The following is a 20,229-nucleotide window of genomic DNA, read 5'->3' as shown; positions in this document are numbered from 1 at the left end:
CTATTTTATTGTCCTTTAATTGTATTGCTCCTAACAACATTAACGAAGTACCTGTTGAAGGCAACATGTAGATGAATAAATGTTGTCATTCGAGAAATATATGCAGTGAATTGCGAAAAAGTTAGGACGGTTTGAGAATGCTCTACACACTGTATGTGGTGCTCTCTACATCATACATCAAATTTGTTGTGGTTTTAGAAACTTATCAGGGAGTTCTGAGTATTTTTAACTTTCCGGTAAGGAAAAAAATTGTTTTTAGATAAAGTACTATAATTGACTTTTAAATTTTTAAGATTTCTTGATGAGTATTCGGCATAGTTTAGCTAGTTTCTAATAGAGGGAGCTGCAATTGAAGTAGGGTATTTTGAAACTGAATTTGGTTGAACTTTTTGAAATACTCATTGCAAAAAAAATGATTCACTTATTTCTTTAAAATGTACTGTATATATACATAAAAAGCTACTGAAACTTGTGGAATATGAAGAATAAACGTACACAATAACATTATTCATATGTCGGGATATACAAATCATAGATCAAATATATGAGTTCACGAGTAATACCTAATTGTGTCTAAAATTCATGTTGGTTACTGAACTTTAGAATATTTCAGCGAATGACGTTTTCATGTCTTCCACTGTTCTTGTTGAGGCAGGCAACATATTCAAAATTAAAATATTTCTATCATCAGAAAAGCTAAGGGTTGATGTTAACGTCCAGTCTTAACAATTCCTCCACCTTCAGCATTAATTCTTGTTCTCATAGGGATGAGGTGGATCCGGTGGTTGGTGTAAAGCCAGCTTTACACAACGATAGCACTGTTCTTTGTGGTGTGCTGGGCATATTTAATAAAAGGCAATTTAGGACGCATGCCTCTAAACCAGAAGGGTGATCGCGCACTCGTCATTGACTAGTCCTTCATGAAAACATCTGTGTTGTGAGACAAGTCCGGGTGTAGCCTGTTTATTTTATGTTAGGAGACAGCTGTATGTATTTTAGTCAGTAAATAGACAGAAACATTTAATAAAACTCCTTATTGCACCTCTTTGTTTTATTTTTTCATTATTTCTTTTTTATTTGAAGGCTTCAGCATGTTCTAGACTTATTACTCTTTGTTATACTACTAGGTCTTTAGATCTTATCATATTCGATTATTTTATTATGTATTTTTTCGTTTGTCATCCATTGTTTACTTATGTATTTTAACAGAGTGACACATCCCCTTTAAATAGCAGATTAATGTGATGTTCAAAATGATGATGATGTTTAATCATCATTATCACACGAGCACTATTGCTTTAAAGCAAATATAGTAGCAATCCATTTGCAAATGGTAAATTTGTACTTGGCAAAGCTCTTCAAATAGATTTTTCATTCAAAATCAACAATATTTATTTTTTATTGCCGTAGTTCATAGGTCAAGGTTTTCTTATTGACTTAACAAAAGGGAGGCTTCGCATGCAACATAGTTTTTAATATTTATATAATAAACGTTTAATGGAGATGCCTTTTTAACTGGAAAGGTCACAGAGGTCAAAATATAGATTAGTGGAACACATGTTCCATTAAGCCCTGGTACAAAGTCAGGTGTTTGGTACTTTAAAAGGTTCAAATGAAAAATTTCACTTTGTTATTCAATTATGTTACATACACGACCAGTCACAAATTACATAATTGTTGGTTCATTGTGTGTAGTTTAGGTACAAGGCTTCGAACACGTTTGTAGCTTATGATCGCAGCCCACATTTGAAAAATCACATGTTTAAATAATTATATGGAGGTACAAACAGGACGCACTGACATAATTTGTTGTTATTAAACGTGGTGCAGGATGCACTTTCTGTTACAAAGGTTGAGCTATTTTTAATCGTGTTTATAACATATAAGACAATACATAACATCTAAGCCAGAAGTTTTATGGGGCTTAATCATCTGATGATCTGCAAATAAATAACAAACTGTACTACTAATATTTTGCACAGTTTTCCAGACCCGGTGTGCAAAGGTTACTTTTATTTTTAAGTCTTTAAACAAATATTTAAACATCTTGCTCATGATTTACTGCGGCGGGTTATTTAAGTGTCATCGTGTACTACTTTTTATGGTGCCCACCAAATTGATTGACTTTCTTAATTAAACATTGTGTGCGTGCTTAATTAATGATTAGGGGCAATTACTGAACAGTAGATAAAGCCCCAGACTAACCTCCCGTTATTGCATATTTTTTCGAAGGTTTATTTATTGTGCCCAATTTCGCATATAAAATGTTTTGGACACCGCTTTGGAACTCCACTATTTGTTCAGCTAAGCTGATTACAATAATTGACGTCAGCCCAATCTTAAACCACTAACAATAAATATTTAAAAAAGAACTTAAGTGATGTTTACTGACCTGTTATCCCGATTGGTCCATGAGGACCTAATTCAAGATATTTTACGGTGCACAACTTGTTTTTCGTGGCAATTTAGAGTAAACACTTCAAAAGTGAACAAGTACCGTTCATCAAAACAAATGAGGAATATAACTTTATACAACTTTTGAAGTGTTTGCTCATCCAATATTATAAAATTACATAAATATATTATCGCTCAGGATAATAAAGAACCGTTTTTCATTGTTAATTATGCAAAAAACCGACATGTGGTTGCAATTAAATAGTTGTATTTGTGAAATGGTAATTGGCTGGTTTAGAACTTTGGACTCATTGACTAGGATATCTGTTTGTAATAGATCAGATTTGAACGAGTGTTTTGATTAACATCACAACACATAATGTAATATTAATCTAGGACAAATAAAGAAACCATTCAAATGTATACATTGCTAATTACTATTCGACAAAGTAAAGCAATTTTATCAACAGTTTATGTGGACTTTTAAGTATGCCACAAAGAGGAAGTACACAACATAATAAACAGTACTAAGTTTTGTTCGTCCTTGGTATAATCGTTGCCAGTTCATTATACTTTCCGAAGACATGTTAATTGTGTCTGCTATTAATAATCATACATTATCTTCTACACGTAGCTGGACATTTGGAAACAAAGACAAAATGCTGTGATAATAATAGATCACATCATAATCCTTCCGGCTACATAAACAATTTAATATATTTACATGTGAAATGATTAATTTTGACCATAATAAATATAACAGGAATGATAAGCACAATTTAAATTCAATATTATATTGTCAAATTTTACAATATTTTACGAAAAATTATATTTATTGGCAGTAAATTATTGTACTAAAATTTTTTTATAATTTGCAGTGTTATTTTAAACTCTCTAATAAATACTAATTAATGGTAGTATGTATTTAGAGGAGGATACCATAATTCTGTATCACAAATTTAGAAAACTATAAAAAAATGTGATTACTGACCTTCATTTTTATAAAATTTTATTAAATCTTTACTTGGTAACACAAAGTTTAGACTTTGATTTAGAAGAACTCTTCCAATTGTTCAAGAAGGTTTCTATATACATTCTTTTACTAGTTCAATTGAATATTTTAAAATATCTTTTATTTTATAAACACGTGGGTATAATTGCACATTAATTAGCAATAAATGAAAATGTATTCACACGTATTCGAAAAAGTATTCATGGTAAATGACAATAATATAATTGTTGTGAGCCTTCGTATCTGACATTTCCAATTGTACATTATTTTATACACATGGCTGGACATTTGGAAATAATGAAATTCTGCGATAATGATAGATCTCATCACAATCGTTGTGAGGAAATAAACAATATTTCCATGTAAAATTTTAATGTCTAAGTAAAATTATAAGTTATAATTTGATAGTAATAAATTTGACAGGAAAGATTACCACAATTGAAATTTAATGTTATTGTGTCAGATTGTGCAATATTTTAGGAAAAAATATATTTATTGGCAGTAAATTGTTGTATTAAAATATTTTTACACTTTGAAGTTTATTATAAATGGATTAATAAATATTAATTAATGGTAGTAATTTGATAAAGCATTTAGAGGAGACTATAAAAAATTAAATTGAAAAACTTTTTGGATGCCACAACTTAATCTGTAGAACAAATATATAAAAATATAATAATATGATAACTGACTTTCATTTTTATAAAATTTTATTAACTATGCAAATTTTATTTAAAAATTACATACAAGATTAGATTTTGAAGACTCAACTCTTCAATTTCTTCAAAAATATTTTTATTGATTTTAGTTTAAACAATTTTGTAACATTTCCTAATTTATTTGAATATTTTAAAACACCTGAATTTAATTACATGTTAACTACCAACTCTTCCATTTTTTTAAAAATATTTATATTGATTTAATTTTAATTTTTAAGTAAAATGATAAACTTTAACAGTAATAAATTTGACAGGAAAGATTACTACAATTGAACTTTAATATTTTAGTGCCAGATTTTACAATATTTCAGGAAAAAATACGTTTATTTTCTGTAAATCATTGTATCAGAAAATTTTTACATTTTGAAATTTATTTATTATAAATGGACTAATTTATAATATTTAAAGGTAGTAAGTAATATTATAAAGCATTTAGAGGAGACAATAAAAAATTAAATTGAACAACTTTTTAGATATGCCACATCTTAATCTGTAGAACAAATATAAAAAACTATAAAAATGTGATTACTGACCTCCATTTTTATAAAATTTTTTGTTGGTAACTGTTTTCTTTAAAAATGACATACAAGTCTAGACTTTATAAATCTCTTCAAAAATATTTCTATTGATTTCAGTTTAAACAGTTTTGTAAGATTTCCTAATTTATTTAAATATTTTAAAACACTTGAATTTAATTGCATGTTAACTGGCAATAAATAAAATGTATAAAAATGTATTTTAAAATTAGTAACACAAATTTTCTTACAAAAATCTTTAAGTCTCGATTCTTCCATTTCATTAAGAATGTTCCTATTGATTTAATTTTAGTTTTTAAGTAAAATAACAGGAATGATTATTGTATCAGAAAATTTTTAGTCTTTGAAGTTTATTAATTATAAATACAGTTAATTGTATTTATATGGTAAAGTATTTAGAGAAGACCATAAAAAATTAATATTTGTCAAGAAAGATTACTACAATTGAAATTTAACATTTCAGTGCCATATTTTACAATATTACAGTAAATAATTGTATCAGGAACTTTTTACATTTTGAAGTTTATCATAAATGGTTTAATAAATAATAGTTAATGGTAAGGTATTAAGAGATCATAAAAAATTAAATGGAAAAACTTTTTGGATGTGCCACAACTTAATCTGTAGAACAAGTCTATAAAACTATAAAAATATGGTTACTAACTGAGTCTCAACTCTTCTATTTCAACAATTTTGTAACTTTTCTTAATTTATTTGCATATTTTAAAACATCTGAATTTAATTGCATGTTGATTGGAAATAAATGAATATGCATAAAAATGTTGGAACACAAACTTTCCTACATAATAATACATAAGTCTAGACTTAGATTTTTATGTCTCTACTCTTCTATTTCTTTAATAATGTTTCTATTGATTTATTTTTAACTTTTAAATAAAATGATTGGAAAAATTACTACAATTGTAATTTAATAATTTAGTGCTAGATTTTACCATATTTCAGGAAAAATTACGTTTATTTGCTATAAAATTTTTAGTTTTTGAAGTTTATTTATTATAAATGAATTAATAAATTATAGTTAATGGTAGTTATATGGTAAGGTATTTAGAGGCGAGAATAAAAAATTAAACTGAATAACTTTTTGGATATGCCACAACTTACTATATAGAACAAATCTATAAAACTATAAAAAATATAGTTACTGACCTTCATTATAAAATTTTATCAACTGTTTAGTTGATAATACATATTTCCTTTAAATTATATACACGTTTAGATGTAGATTTTGAAGTCTCAACTCTTCCATTTCTTCAAAAATATTTCTATTGATTTTAGTTTAAGCAATTTTGTAATATTTCCTAATTTATTTGAATATTTAAAAACATCTGAATTTAATTACATGTTAACTAGCAACTCTTCCATTTCTTTAAGAAAGTTTCTATTGATTTATTTTTAATTTTTAAGTAAATTAATAGTAATAAATTTGACAGGAATAATGACTCTAATTGAAATTTAACGTTTTATTGTCAGATTTTACAATATTTCACGAAAAATTATGTTTATTGACGGTAAACAATTGTATTAGAAACATTTTGAAGTTTATTTATTATAAATAGTTTAATAAATAATAGTTAATGGTAGTAATATGGTAAGGTTTTATGAGGAGAACATAAAAAATTAAATGGAAATACCTTTTGGATATACCACAACTTAATCTGTAGAATAAATCCATAAAACTATAAAAAATATGGTTATTGACCTTCATTTTTATAAAATTTTATTAACTGTTTAGTTGGTAACACAAATTTTCTTAAAAAAATGATACACAAGTCGAGGTTTAGAACTTTTCAAGAAGTTTTCTATAAAAATTGACTTTAAAAGTTGGGAATATTACCTAATTTAATTAAAATATTAGAAAACCTTGTTTTAATTTAAAAACACCAGAGCTTAATTGCATGTTAACTGACAATAAATGAAAATGCACACAAACATTAAAAGCATGGCAAAAGACAATAATTTAATTGTTGCAAGTCCTTGAGCCTGATATTTCTAAATCGCACTAATTCATAACGATTGTATTGAATTCGCAATTGTGAAACCACATATCTATTATCATTAAATGGGAATACGCTAGGTCAAAATCATTTTTTTTTTTGTTTTACATGACATACATGTTAAAAAACAAAGTTCTATTTTTAGTCTAAGCCATTCAAAACTATGTACATAGATAGATATACACATAAATGAATCATTTGCAGTCAGGAAGGGTATGCGTGAGAGATACCTATTCTAGAAAGTGTTTTTAATTACTTTCTTATCAATTACTCGAGTTTTCGTTTTATTTTAAGCACAATTTTTATTTTGAGAAACCGCAGACGGACCACACATCAGATGTGTGACTGCACTTTGCAACAATTCGGTGCATAATATTTAAAAATATTATTTATTCAGATAATCTATTTGTATTTTCACCTTGGACATGTTTACTATGTTTTATTACGCACTATCGTGGTTTCGAAAACACGGGATCGACCCATCGAAAGGAAAAAAACGAATGACCGAATTTCTTTCTAGAAATACTCCCACCTGAATGGGTCCAGCAAATAATAGCGTACCGGGAATTCATTATTTACAATACGTGAACGATACTCTCGGATCATGAAACTTTCACGTGAAGACGCGGTGATGCTTGTTACTTTTCTGTTTTATTTCCCGGCTCGGTTGCATGTAGCTACCGAACAGTAAAATTAGTTACACTTAAGTGTAAACAATTCTCAGGCCACGCTTCAACTAGAACACGAGCCGTTCGAACAACAATGGAGATTATAATGTATACCGTGCCGATTGTTTTCCGTTTGAAATTATCAGTATTTGTAATTTTAACCTTCATCACATTTAAAGCGTGTAAACACAACGTTGCTTGCTAATAATAAATCGATCCTCTCTTCATTTTCATTCTTTCTTCATGCATTTTGGCAGTCTAGGTTATTTTTTTTTTTGTAGTGAAATATTTATTGAAGTGCCTTATTATTTACACTTTTAAGAGATAAAAAATACATAAATTTCATTTTAACAGTGTTTTACGATATTTTTCTTTCGAAACACCCGACAGACAATTTTAATCTACTAGTACTGGAAATTTTAGAATTATATTTTTGTATCGTAATGAATATTAAATAACACTAGTTCATGATATATTATAAATAAAATATATTTTTAGTAATATCATTAGACGAAAGTATGATTTTTTCATCAAATAAATTATATATTTTTATTTATTTTCGAAAGGTGAAATAATATTTTAAAAGCTTTTTAAGATAATTTATTTCTTCCGAATTATTTAGTAAAAACTTTGAATCAATTCATTAATTATATTTCTAGTACAGGAAATTCTTGAATTATATTTTTATTAATACAATTAGCTGACAATAGAATGATTTTTTCAGGAAATAAAGAGCAAATAAATTACATATTTCTATTTACTTGTGAAAGTTGAAAGAATATTTTTTAACTATTTTGAGATAATCTTTTTCTTTCAAAATATTTAGTAGTATATTTTAATCAAATCATTAATTATATTTCTAACTCTGGAAATTTTAGAATTATATTTTTATATTATAATCATATTAATAATATTTTATAATATATTACTAATAAAAGCTATTTTTAGTAACACATTTAGCTGACGAAAGTATGATTTTTTTTTAGGAAATTAAAATTACATACATTATATATTTCTATTTATTTTTGAATGGTGAAAGAATATTTTAAAAGCTTTTTAAGATACTTTATTTCTTTCAAAATATTCAGTAGAAACTTTTAATCAAATCATTAATTATATTTCTAACAGTAGAAATTTTATAATTATATTTTTTTGTAATTCATATTGTATAATAATATTTTATAATATATTACTAATAAAAGCTATTTTTAGAAACACATTTAGCTGAAAAAAGTATGATTTTTTTAGGAAAATAAAATCACATAAAGTATATATTTCTATTTTTTTTGAAAGGTGAAAGAATATTTTAAAAGTGTTTTGAGATGATCTTTTTCTTTCAAAATATTCAGTAGGATATTTTAATCAAATCATTAATTATATTTCTAATTTTGGAAATTTTAGAATTATATTTTTATATTGTAATCATATTATATAATAATAATTTATAATATATTACTAATAAAAGCTATTTTTAGTAACACAGTTAGTTGACAAAAGTATGATTTTTTCAGGAAATAAAAATTGAATAAATTATATATTTTTATATATTTTTAAAAGGTGAAAGAATATTTTAAAAGCTTTTTAAGATAATTTATTTCTTTCAACATATTCAGTAGGATATTTTAATCAAATCTTTAATTATATTTCTAATTTTGGAAATTTTAGAATTATATTTTTATATTGTAATCATATTATATAATAATAATTTATAATGTATTACTAATAAAAGCTATTTTTAGTAACACAGTTAGTTGACAAAAGTATGATTTTTTCAGGAAATAAAAATCGAATAAATCATATATTTTTATATATTTTTAAAAGGTGAAAGAATATTTTAAAAGCTTTTTAAGATAATTTATTTCTTTCAACATATTCAGTAGGATATTTTAATCAAATCATTAATTATATTTCTAATTCTAGAAATTTTAGAATTATATTTTTATATTATAATCATATTATATAATAATATTTTATAATATATTACTAATAAAAGCTATTTTTAGAAACACATTTAGCTGAAAAAAGTATGATTTTTTTAGGAAAATAAAATCACATAAAGTATATATTTCTATTTTTTTTGAAAGGTGAAAGAATATTTTAAAAGTGTTTTGACATGATCTTTTTCTTTCAAAATATTCAGTAGGATATTTTAATCAAATCATTAATTATATTTCTAATTTTGGAAATTTTAGAATTATATTTTTATATTGTAATCATATTATATAATAATAATTTATAATATATTACTAATAAAAGCTATTTTTAGTAACACAGTTAGTTGACAAAAGTATGATTTTTTCAGGAAATAAAAATCGAATAAATCATATATTTTTATATATTTTTAAAAGGTGAAAGAATATTTTAAAAGCTTTTTAAGATAATTTATTTCTTTCAAAATATTCAGTAGGATATTTTAATCAAATCATTAATTATATTTCTAATTTTGGAAATTTTAGAATTATATTTTTATATTGTAATCATATTATATAATAATAATTTATAATGTATTACTAATAAAAGCTATTTTTAGTAACACAGTTAGTTGACAAAAGTATGATTTTTTCAGGAAATAAAAATCGAATAAATCATATATTTTTATATATTTTTAAAAGGTGAAAGAATATTTTAAAAGCTTTTTAAGATAATTTATTTTTTTCAACATATTCAGTAGGATATTTTAATCAAATCATTAATTATATTTCTAATTCTAGAAATTTTAGAATTATATTTTTATATTATAATCATATTATATAATAATATTTTATAATATATTACTAATAAAAGCTATTTTTAGTAACACATTTAGCTGACAAAAGTATGATTTTTTAGGAAAATAAAATCACATAAATAATATATTTCTATTTTTTTGAAAGGTGAAAGAATATTTTAAAAGTGTTTTGAGATGATCTTTTTCTTTCAAAATATTCAGTAGGATATTTTAATCAAATCATTAATTATATTTCTAATTTTGGAAATTTTAGAATAATATTTTTATATTGTAATCATATTATATAATAATAATTTATAATATATTACTAATAAAAGCTATTTTTAGAAACACAATTAGTTGACAAAAGTATGATTTTTTCAGGAAATAAAAATCGAATAAATTATATATTTCTATTTATTTTTAAAAGGTGAAAGAATATTTTAAAAGCTTTTTAAGATAATTTATTTCTTTCAAAATATTCAGTAGAGACTTTTAATCAAATCATTAATTATATTTCTAACAGTGGAAATTTTATAATTATATTTTTTGTAATTCACATTGTAAGCTATTTTTAGTAACATAATTAGCTGACAAAAGTATGATTTTTTAGGAAAATAAAATCACATAAATAATATATTTTTATTTTTTTGAAAGGTGAAAGAATATTTTAAAAGTGTTTTGAGATTATCTTTTTCTTTCAAAATATTCAGTAGGATATTTTAATCAAATCATTAATTATATTTCTAATTTTGGAAATTTTAGAATAATATTTTTATATTGTAATCATATTATATAATAATAATTTATAATATATTACTAATAAAAGCTATTTTTAGAAACACATTTAGCTGACAAAAGTATGATTTTTTTAGGAAAATTAAATCACATAAATAATATATTTCTATTTTTTTTGAAAGGTGAAAGAATATTTTAAAAGTGTTTTGAGATAATCTTTTTCTTTCAAAATATTCAGTAGGATATTTTAATCAAATCATTAATTATATTTCTAATTTTGGAAATTTTAGAATTATATTTTTATATTGGAATCATATTATATAATAATATTTTATAATATATTACTAATAAAATCTATTTTTAGTAACACAATTAGTTGACAAAAGTATGATTTTTTCAGGAAATAAAAATCGAATAAATTATATATTTCTATTTATTTTTAAAAGGTGAAAGAATATTTTAAAAGCTTTTTAAGATAATTTATTTCTTTCAAAATATTCAGTAGAGACTTTTAATCAAATCATTAATTATATTTCTAACAGTGAAAATTTTATAATTATATTTTTTGTAATTCACATTGTAAGCTATTTTTAGTAACATAATTAGCTGACAAAAGTATGATTTTTTCAGGAAATAAAAATCAAATAAATTATATATTTCTATTTATTTTTGAAAGATGAAAGGATATTTTAAAAGTGTTTTGAGATTTTCTTTCAAAATAATCAGTAGAATATTAATACAATTATTAATTGTATTTCTAGTACAGGAAATTCTAGATTTATATTTTTATATTGTAATTTCTATTAAATATTAATATTTTACATTATATTACTAATAAAAACTATTTTTAGTAATACAATTTTTAGTAACAAAAGAATGATTTTTTCAGGAAATAAAAATCAAATAAATTATATATTTCTATTTATTTTTGAAAGGTGAAAGAATATTTTAAAATTGTTTTAAGATAACCTTTTTCTTTAAAAATATTCAGTAGTATATTTTAAACAAATTATTAATTATATTTTTAGTACTGGAAATCTTATTTTATAAGTAAATAAATTATATATTTCTGTTTAATTTTCAAAGGTGAAAGAATATTTTAAAAATGTTTTGAGATAATTTTCTTTTTTGAAAATATGCAGTAGAAACTTTTAATCAAATTATTAATTATATTTCTAGTACAAAAAATTCAGGAATTATATGTTTATACTGTAATTTATAATAAATAATAATAAAAACTATTTTTAGTAACACAATGAGCTGAAAAAAGTATGTTTTTTTCAGGAAATTAAAAAAACAAATAAATTATATATTTTTGTTTAATTTTCAAAAGTGAAAGAATATTTTAAAATTTCTACTTCTGGAAATTTTAGAATTATATTTTTATATTAAATAATATTTTAATTTTATATTACAAATAAAAAATATTTTGAGTAATAGCATTTTTTAAAGGTGAAAAATATTTTAAAAATGTTTTACGATAACTTTCAATATTTAGTAGAAAATTATAATCAACCCATTAATTATAAATATTGGGAATTTTAGAATTAAATTTTTATATCATAATGTGAATGAACTGATACTATTTTATATAGTTAATAAAAATTATTTCTAGTAATATCATTAGCTGACAAAAATATAATTTTTCCATTGAACATAGGAAAAAATAAATTTTATTTTCATAATGTTTTACGATATTTATGATATTTTTAATTATATGTCAGTACTGAGAATTTTCGAATTACATTTTTATATCGTGATGCGTATTACATAGTATTATTTTATAACGTATTGCTAATAAAAAGTATTTTTAGTAATACCATTAGATGTCAAAAAAATAAATTTTTTCAGGGAATTAAAAGCATATAAATTGCCCAATCAAATGTCTATTTATAATTATGTTACCAAAGCTAAAAAATCCTGCTGTTTTTTAGGTGAATTAATAATGAAAAAAATATTGTTAAATATCATATAATTTACATTCTTGTTGGGAATTTTTTTGAAAAAACCATCCTTGGGAATTTACTGCATATTTATATGTATATAAATTTATGCCCTGTTTGCTATTTTTGCTCCTGCAATTTCCTGTTTGTACGTAACTAAACCACACGTCGAAGTACGTGCTATTATATAAATAAGCTCGTGCATTTCTAGCAATATAGATTAAATTTCTTAGAATTGTAAATAATTTTATTAATCGATAATGACGGCGGCATGAACGGACGATGATGTTGATGATGATTCACGGTGCCGCACGAAAGACGGCCAAAGCCCAGAACGCATTCGCCTGGAAACAGACAAAGTAACAGTAATTTTTAAAATAGAAACTCGACGGCCGAATAAAAAGGCCATAGCCAGATGCTATATAAAATACAACGACCGCAATTTAAAAGAAGGAATCACGTGAACAGGTGATGCGAGCCTTAATACCCACCCGATAATCGTGTCGCCTCGACGTTTTCGAAAAAATGTTTCTACAATTATTGCCGCAACCACGGTACGGACGATAATTGACGCGAATGAATGGAATCGGTCGCGGAATAATCGATGGTACGGCATATCATCGATAAAGAGGAATCCGTCGGTGCACGCCACCATTTCCCCTGCGTACAGCAGGAATCACGGACGGAGCACGTGGACAGCGGTGCCGATGTAAACAAGGGTTTCAATAAAAGTGGAGGCCTGCCTTGCCCGCATTCAGTTGTTACTAGTGTTTTATCGCGGCTGAACTTATTGTTTATAATAATACATATACATATATATTCGGGAACGTTGCTGCAATGTTAACCGAAACTTGTGTTGATTATCACGACAAGAGGTGAGCACTAATGTTGTAATTTAAATCAATTACTGTGTTGGCTTGCCTTTGTGTAGTGTAATTTATTTACTTAATTGCTAATATAAATTATCATTTCCCACGTTATATTTTGGATATTAAATGCATTCATTCAAAAATTAGTGCTTAATTTGTGAAGGCAATGCATTTCTAGAATTATTAAATGTATTAAATGCTTCTAAGGAATTATTGATTACATTTTTATTAAAAATTTATTAATCGCCCTCAATTGTTGTAAATTGTTACTTTTTTATTCTGAATGAAATACTAAAACACAAATTAATAAATAAGACATTTATTATTTTTTTCATGTTATGTTTTGGAAATTCAGTGGCTTTGTTCAACAAGTAGTGATGCATTTCATTTGAATACTTCTAGAATTATTAAATATTTTAGATGCTCTAGTTAAATTTATCAAAAATTAATTATATTCTTCTATTTTTGTATTGTGTATCTAAACCTTTTTATTTTTTTAATATTATAATACAAAATGACAAAGAAGACAATTATTTGTTCCCACGTTATGTTTTGGAAATTCTATGGCTTTGTTCCAGAAGCAATGGTGATACATTTCATTTAAATACTTCTAGAATTATTAAATATATTATTAGGTGCTTCAAAGAAGTTGTAATTTATTACTTATAATTTTTTTATTGTGACTGGAATTACTATACATTTATTATTTTTAGTGATGCATTTCATATAAATACTTCTAGGATTATTAAAAGGCTTCTAAGGAACCGTTAATTAAATTTTTATTAAACATTAATTATATGCTTTTACTTTTTTTTTGGAATTTATTAGCTATGACTTCTTTATTGTGGTTGGAAAGTTCTTTTTTTTTGATATATTAACACAAAGTAACAAAGAAGACATTTATTATTTGTTTCCACGTTATGCTTTTAGAAATTTAATGACTTTGTTTAACAAGTAGTACCAAATTAGTTGTGATGCATTTCATTGAAACACTTCTAGAATTATTAAGTATATTGGGTGCTTCTAAGAAACTATTGATTAAATTTTCATTAAAAAATATATTAAACCCTCCTAATTTTTTGTAATTTATTGTTTAAAACTTTTATTGTGGATCTTTTTTTTGAAATACAATAAAATAAAAACAAAAAAGAAATTTATTTTTTTTTTCATTCTATGTTTTGAAAATTGAGTGACTTTGTTAGTACCAAATTACTTGTGATGCATATATTTTAGATGCTCTTGTTAAATTGATTAAATATTTATCAAAAATTAATTATATGCTCCTATTTTTGTAATGTATTATATAAACTCTTTTATTTTTTTATTATTATAATACAAAATGACAAAGAAAATTATTTTTTCCCACTTTATGTTTTGGAAATTCTATGGCTTTGTTCCTGAAGAAAAATGGTGATACATTTCACTTAAATACTTCTAGAATTATTAAATATATTAGGTACTTCAAAGAAGTTATACTTTATTACCTATAATTTTTTTATTGTGGCTGGAAATACTATAACACAAAAAAACAAAGAAGACATTTATTATTTTTAGTGATGCATTTCATATAAATATTTTTTAGGATTATTAAATAAATTAAAAGGCTTCTAAGGAACCGTTAATTAATTTTTTATTAAACATTAATTATATGCTTTTACTTTTTTTGGAATGCATTAGCTATGACTTTTTTATTGTGGTTGGAAAGTTCTTTTTTTTGATATATTAACACAAAGTAACAAAGAAGACATTTATTATTTCCCACGTTACGCTTTTAGAAATTTAATGACTTTGTTTAACAAGTAGTACCAAATTAGTTCTGATGCATTTCATTTAAACACTTCTAGAATTATAATATATATAATATAAAATATTGGGTGCTTCTAAGAAACTATTGATTAAATTTTCATTAAAAAATATTTTAAACCCTCCTATTTTTTTTAATTTATTGTTTAAATCTTTTTTATTGTGTATTTTGAGCTCTTTTTTGAAATACAATAAAATAAAATCAAAAAGATGACATTTATTTTTTTTTTCATTCTATGTGTTGAAAATTTAGTGACTTTGTTAGTACCAAATTAATTGTGATGCATTTAATTTAAATACTTCTAGAATTATTATTCTGTAATAATAGTTATCTATTTTGAATTAATTAAATGCTCTTATTTTTGTAATTTATCTAAAACTTTTATATTGTGAATGGAAAGCTCTCTTTTTGAAATACAAAAAAAGAAAATTATAAAGAAGACATTTATTATTTTTTCCCACGTTATGATCTGAGGTTTGTTAAACAAGTGATACCAGATTAGTAGTGATGCATTTAATTTAAATATTTCTAGAATTATTATGTATATTACGAACTTTTAAATTTTTATTAAAAAAGAACATAAAATTCTCCTATTTTTATATAATTTATTGTGTAAAACATTTTTATTTTTAAATTTTTATTAAAAAAGAACAAAATTTTCCTATTTTTTTAATAATTTATTGTGTAAAACATTTTTATTTTGGATGAAAAGTTCTTATATTTTGCAATACAATAAAAATATTTCCATGTTAAATAATCAATAAACTTTACAAATATTATTTTAATTTTTATTTTTAATCAGTTAAGCTTTAAATATTTAATATATAATATTAATAATAAATTTATGTATTTGTTTTGAGTAATAAATAAAATTTAAATGTATATTTATATTTAATTATATATTTATTAATACAACTTGTGATATAATGATCAATAAATTAATAATTAATTTAATTTTAGTTAAACCAAAATGTTTATTTATAATTTTGTACCTGACAATTTAGGAAAATATTTAAATAATTTTATTATTTATGCTTTATAAAATATCATATATAAAATTGAAATTACAATTTAATTACCATATAATAAATTAATTTGATATATTAAAATAAATACGTTTTAAATAATAACAAATTCAATTTTAATTACGAAAAGTTAAATTAATACATTCATAATATTATTTTATAAAATGGTTATTAACCTAATTTAATTAAAAAAACAATGTTTTTTATGTTTTTATTCAATGAAAATAAAATTTTCATTTTATTGACATTTTAATTAAATTGTCATAGTTTTATAGATATAAATTTTGTTATATTTTTCCATATAAAAAATTGCTGTGAACACATTGTTTGTATTTTAATTTAAAGTCTGTTAATATTTAATCAACTTATTAAATATTGATGTGTTTCGTTTCCATGCTTGTTTTAAATATTTTCAATGACGAATACAACAAATAAAACTTGCAAGAAGGAATTATACCAAATAAAACGGTTTTGTTAATTAATTTGTATTTCAGAATTACATATGGCATTAATTACATTAGTGTCGTCGGTGCTACAATTCTTTTCTGTGGGCCTAAGTTATTTTTAGACTCTGAACAGAAAAGGTTGTTTTGTACATTTTACCAGCGGGTTTATTGCTCCCTTAAAAGTCGGTTCTGGGGTGTAATTTGATACGCCTCAATTTTACCTAGTCTGCAAAAACTAACGGGACAGATACACAAAAGGACTAATATATCTTCAGCCATCATCTCTGACCGCCTTTCTTAAAATAATTTTAAAGATGCTGTTGGAGTCTGCCTTTAAAACTATCTGTGACCTAAATGTTTTCAACCCGACTAACAAACACAATGATATACTACTCGGTTCTTTGTGCAGATAAACAAGTAAATTTAAATTCAGCATTTAATTAACATATCTCCAAGATAGGTTCTTCATATTTGACATGGTGTCTAAAAATAAATTTTGTATTATTCCAAAGCCAACGTCCTCGGGGTCCAACATAAAAATCGCTATCAATTATGTAATATCTATTATACGAATGAGATAAGGCATTGATCTGTTTGAACTAATCGCTGTTGTATCTATTATTTGTAAATAATGGCGTTTAATTGATTAATTGACCTTTAAATATTTACGAAAATAAGCGTGTTAACTAAACGATTATACGGCCTATTAATTTTAGTATACATAACTACACAAAATGATTTATGAATCTATTTATAGGCTCCATACATGTAGTTTATGGAAACATTTGGGTCAATTCTTATACTACGACTTGGAGCAATTTAGTTTATTAGCTCTAATAAAGCCACACTCCTCACAATATCACCACAACAGCAAACCTAAAACCGTCCAATTTGATTCCAGGTCGAACATGAATAAGTTGTGTCGTCAAGTATCCATAGAGTCCCCCGGACCATCCATCAAAGACTGCGTCTTCAGCTTCGAAGTACCAGTCCCCGATGTGCCGGCCAAGGGGGCCCGCATCCGCGTCGTCTGCGCCGGAGCCTGCTACCGCATGAGGAACAGGTCCCCATCCACGTCCAGCGTCTCGTCCGTGTCCAGCACCATGTCCGTCGAGGACTCCGGCTACAGCCCGGCCTTCTACGGCGTCCGAGATGGTGCCCTGTTCCCCGGCTACGAGGTCTCCGGAGTCATCGACGAACTGGGCTCCGACGTCGTCCAGACCGACGAACTAAAGGTCGGCTCCAGAGTCGTCTTGTACCCGTACGACGGTATACCCCACGGCTACGCTGAGTACATCGTCGTTCCGGAGATGTCCTACTTGGTACCCATCCCCGACAGTCTGCCGTTGGGCGTCGCCGCCATGTTGCCCACAGGTGCTCTATTGGCCAAGAACGCGGTCGTCACAGCTCACCGTCACGTCACCGAACTGCTTAAGGATCGCGCCTCCGATCACATCGTGAGGATCTTGATCGTCGGCACCGGTGGCCTGGCATTGTGGGCCCTGAGGATCGCCGAGCACCATTTCCAAACTCCCGAATACAAAAACCGAGTCAATATCACAGTTGCTACCTTAAAGGACGAGTGGTTCTTGCTTGTTGGATCTGAGTTGAAGACCGTCAACTTCGTACAATGGAACGAGGACGTTTACGAGAAGCAGCTCATTGAAAGAACCAAGGACGCGTGCAATGGCTTGGTCGACATTGTCATCGACTTTGGCACCACCTCAAGATCTCTTCATCGATCTCTTCAATGCCTCAACACTGTAAGTCCACACTTTCATCCATTAAATACCTGACGTTAACTCATTCTCCTGTTATTTATGCAGGGAGGAGTGGTGTTAGTGAGCGAAGACGTGGCCGAACGTCTCTTGCCCAAGTTCTCGAGACGTAGCCAGGAGAGAAATCAAAAAATTGAACCCGTAGCTACTGGTTCCATCGAACAGTTGAAGCAGCTCGTCAAGTACGTGGCTTCTGGAGAGGTAAGCCTTATTCAACACCCACCCACACTTTAACGTTACTAACTGGATTAATTGTTGCAGATCATCCCTCCGCCTCACACAGAATTCTCACCTGACGAAGCACCGGCAGTAATCCAGAAGTTGTGCATGTCTGAAATACCCGGCAGGGCCATTCTGCGTTTTCATGATATTCAGTAGTTTTTTTTTTATCGTAGTCATAAAACATATATCTGTATGTCCTGAAATGGATTTATTATGCTCTCCATTTTGTATTGATGATCTTTTTTTTCACCAAATGATTTCTTTGTGATTTTTGTATTATTAGAGGTTAAGTTGAACTACTGTTATTTTTAGGTATTCAATGTATCTAAATGTGTATGAATGTATGTCCAAATGAATAAGGACAATTACACAGTATTGTGATAAGCTTTATTTACAGTTTTAAATAATATAGATTTAGTTCATTCTTTGTATATTTATATTCTTGATTTTATGTAAATACAAATATAAAGCATGTTATATGTTATCAAAATGGCTGTTTCATTTTATTCTACATCCACCCTACTACATAGTATATTTATGTTCAGTATATATTGGAATATTTAATGTAATAAAAATATAACACCCGAAAAATTCATAAAATGTATGCAAAAATAAATGAGCACTCTTATTTTATCCAAAGGGCACATACAGCTGCTATAATTTACGATTATGTTAGATGAAACTTGAAATTGATGTTAATATTTAACATAGGTCTTATTTATTTTATTATACCATATTAAATAAAGTTTATTTTACGATGGAAACTGTCGTTTATTATTTTACGGTTAAATTTAATTTAAAATAAATTTCGGCGTCAATGTAGATCATTTTAATTAAATAATTTTAAATTTATTTAATAATATTCTAAAAGAAAATTTGATGTATAAGTTTTTCTAATTTTAATTCAGCTAAAATTATAATAATTATCAAATAAAATAACATTTTAATATAGATAAAAACATAAATGAAATTTGCAATGAAATCTAATTTAGGTAAAATAATTATAATATATATTGAATAAAATAAATAAATTTATATATAAAAATAGATGAAATGTATAGAAATAAACTAATAAAATTTATAAAAATCATCAAATAATCGATTAATTGTTTTCGAAATTTAATTTAAAAATAATATTACATTTCTTAAATAAATTAAAAGAATAAAATGTAAGTAAAAATAGATGAAACTTACAGAAATAAACTAAAAAAAAGTTACCAAATAATCAATTACTTTTTTTCTAAATTTAATTCACATAAATTTAGTATAATAATTATTAAATAAAATAAATATATTAATAGATAAAAATATAAATTAAAATAGATGAACTACATACAAAATAAACTAATTAAA

General features: G+C 25.2%; 1 protein-coding gene across 2 annotated transcripts; it reads left to right on the top strand.

The window, feature by feature from the left end:
- The first annotated feature begins 896 nt into the window (after positions 1 to 896).
- On the top strand, positions 897 to 19,366 carry LOC109597161 (uncharacterized). Of its 2 annotated transcripts, none has more exons than XM_020012800.2 (4): positions 897 to 986; positions 17,778 to 18,639; positions 18,703 to 18,855; positions 18,916 to 19,366. In XM_020012800.2, the coding sequence occupies exons 2-4, from the start codon at positions 17,785 to 17,787 to the stop codon at positions 19,030 to 19,032; spliced, it is 1,125 nt and encodes a 374-aa protein (XP_019868359.1). In that variant the 5' UTR covers positions 897 to 986; positions 17,778 to 17,784; the 3' UTR covers positions 19,033 to 19,366. The 2 variants fall into 2 exon arrangements, with proteins under 2 accessions (XP_019868359.1, XP_019868358.1); XM_020012799.2 differs by lacking the exon at positions 897 to 986 and adding an exon at positions 13,441 to 13,607.
- The last annotated feature ends 863 nt before the right edge of the window (positions 19,367 to 20,229 follow it).

The sequence above is a fragment of the Aethina tumida genome, chromosome 1, assembly GCF_024364675.1.
Source record: "Aethina tumida isolate Nest 87 chromosome 1, icAetTumi1.1, whole genome shotgun sequence".
Taxonomy (NCBI): Eukaryota; Metazoa; Arthropoda; class Insecta; order Coleoptera; family Nitidulidae; genus Aethina; species Aethina tumida.
The sequence above is the reverse complement of the archived record's forward strand: the minus strand, read 5'-3'. Positions and strand labels throughout refer to the sequence as shown.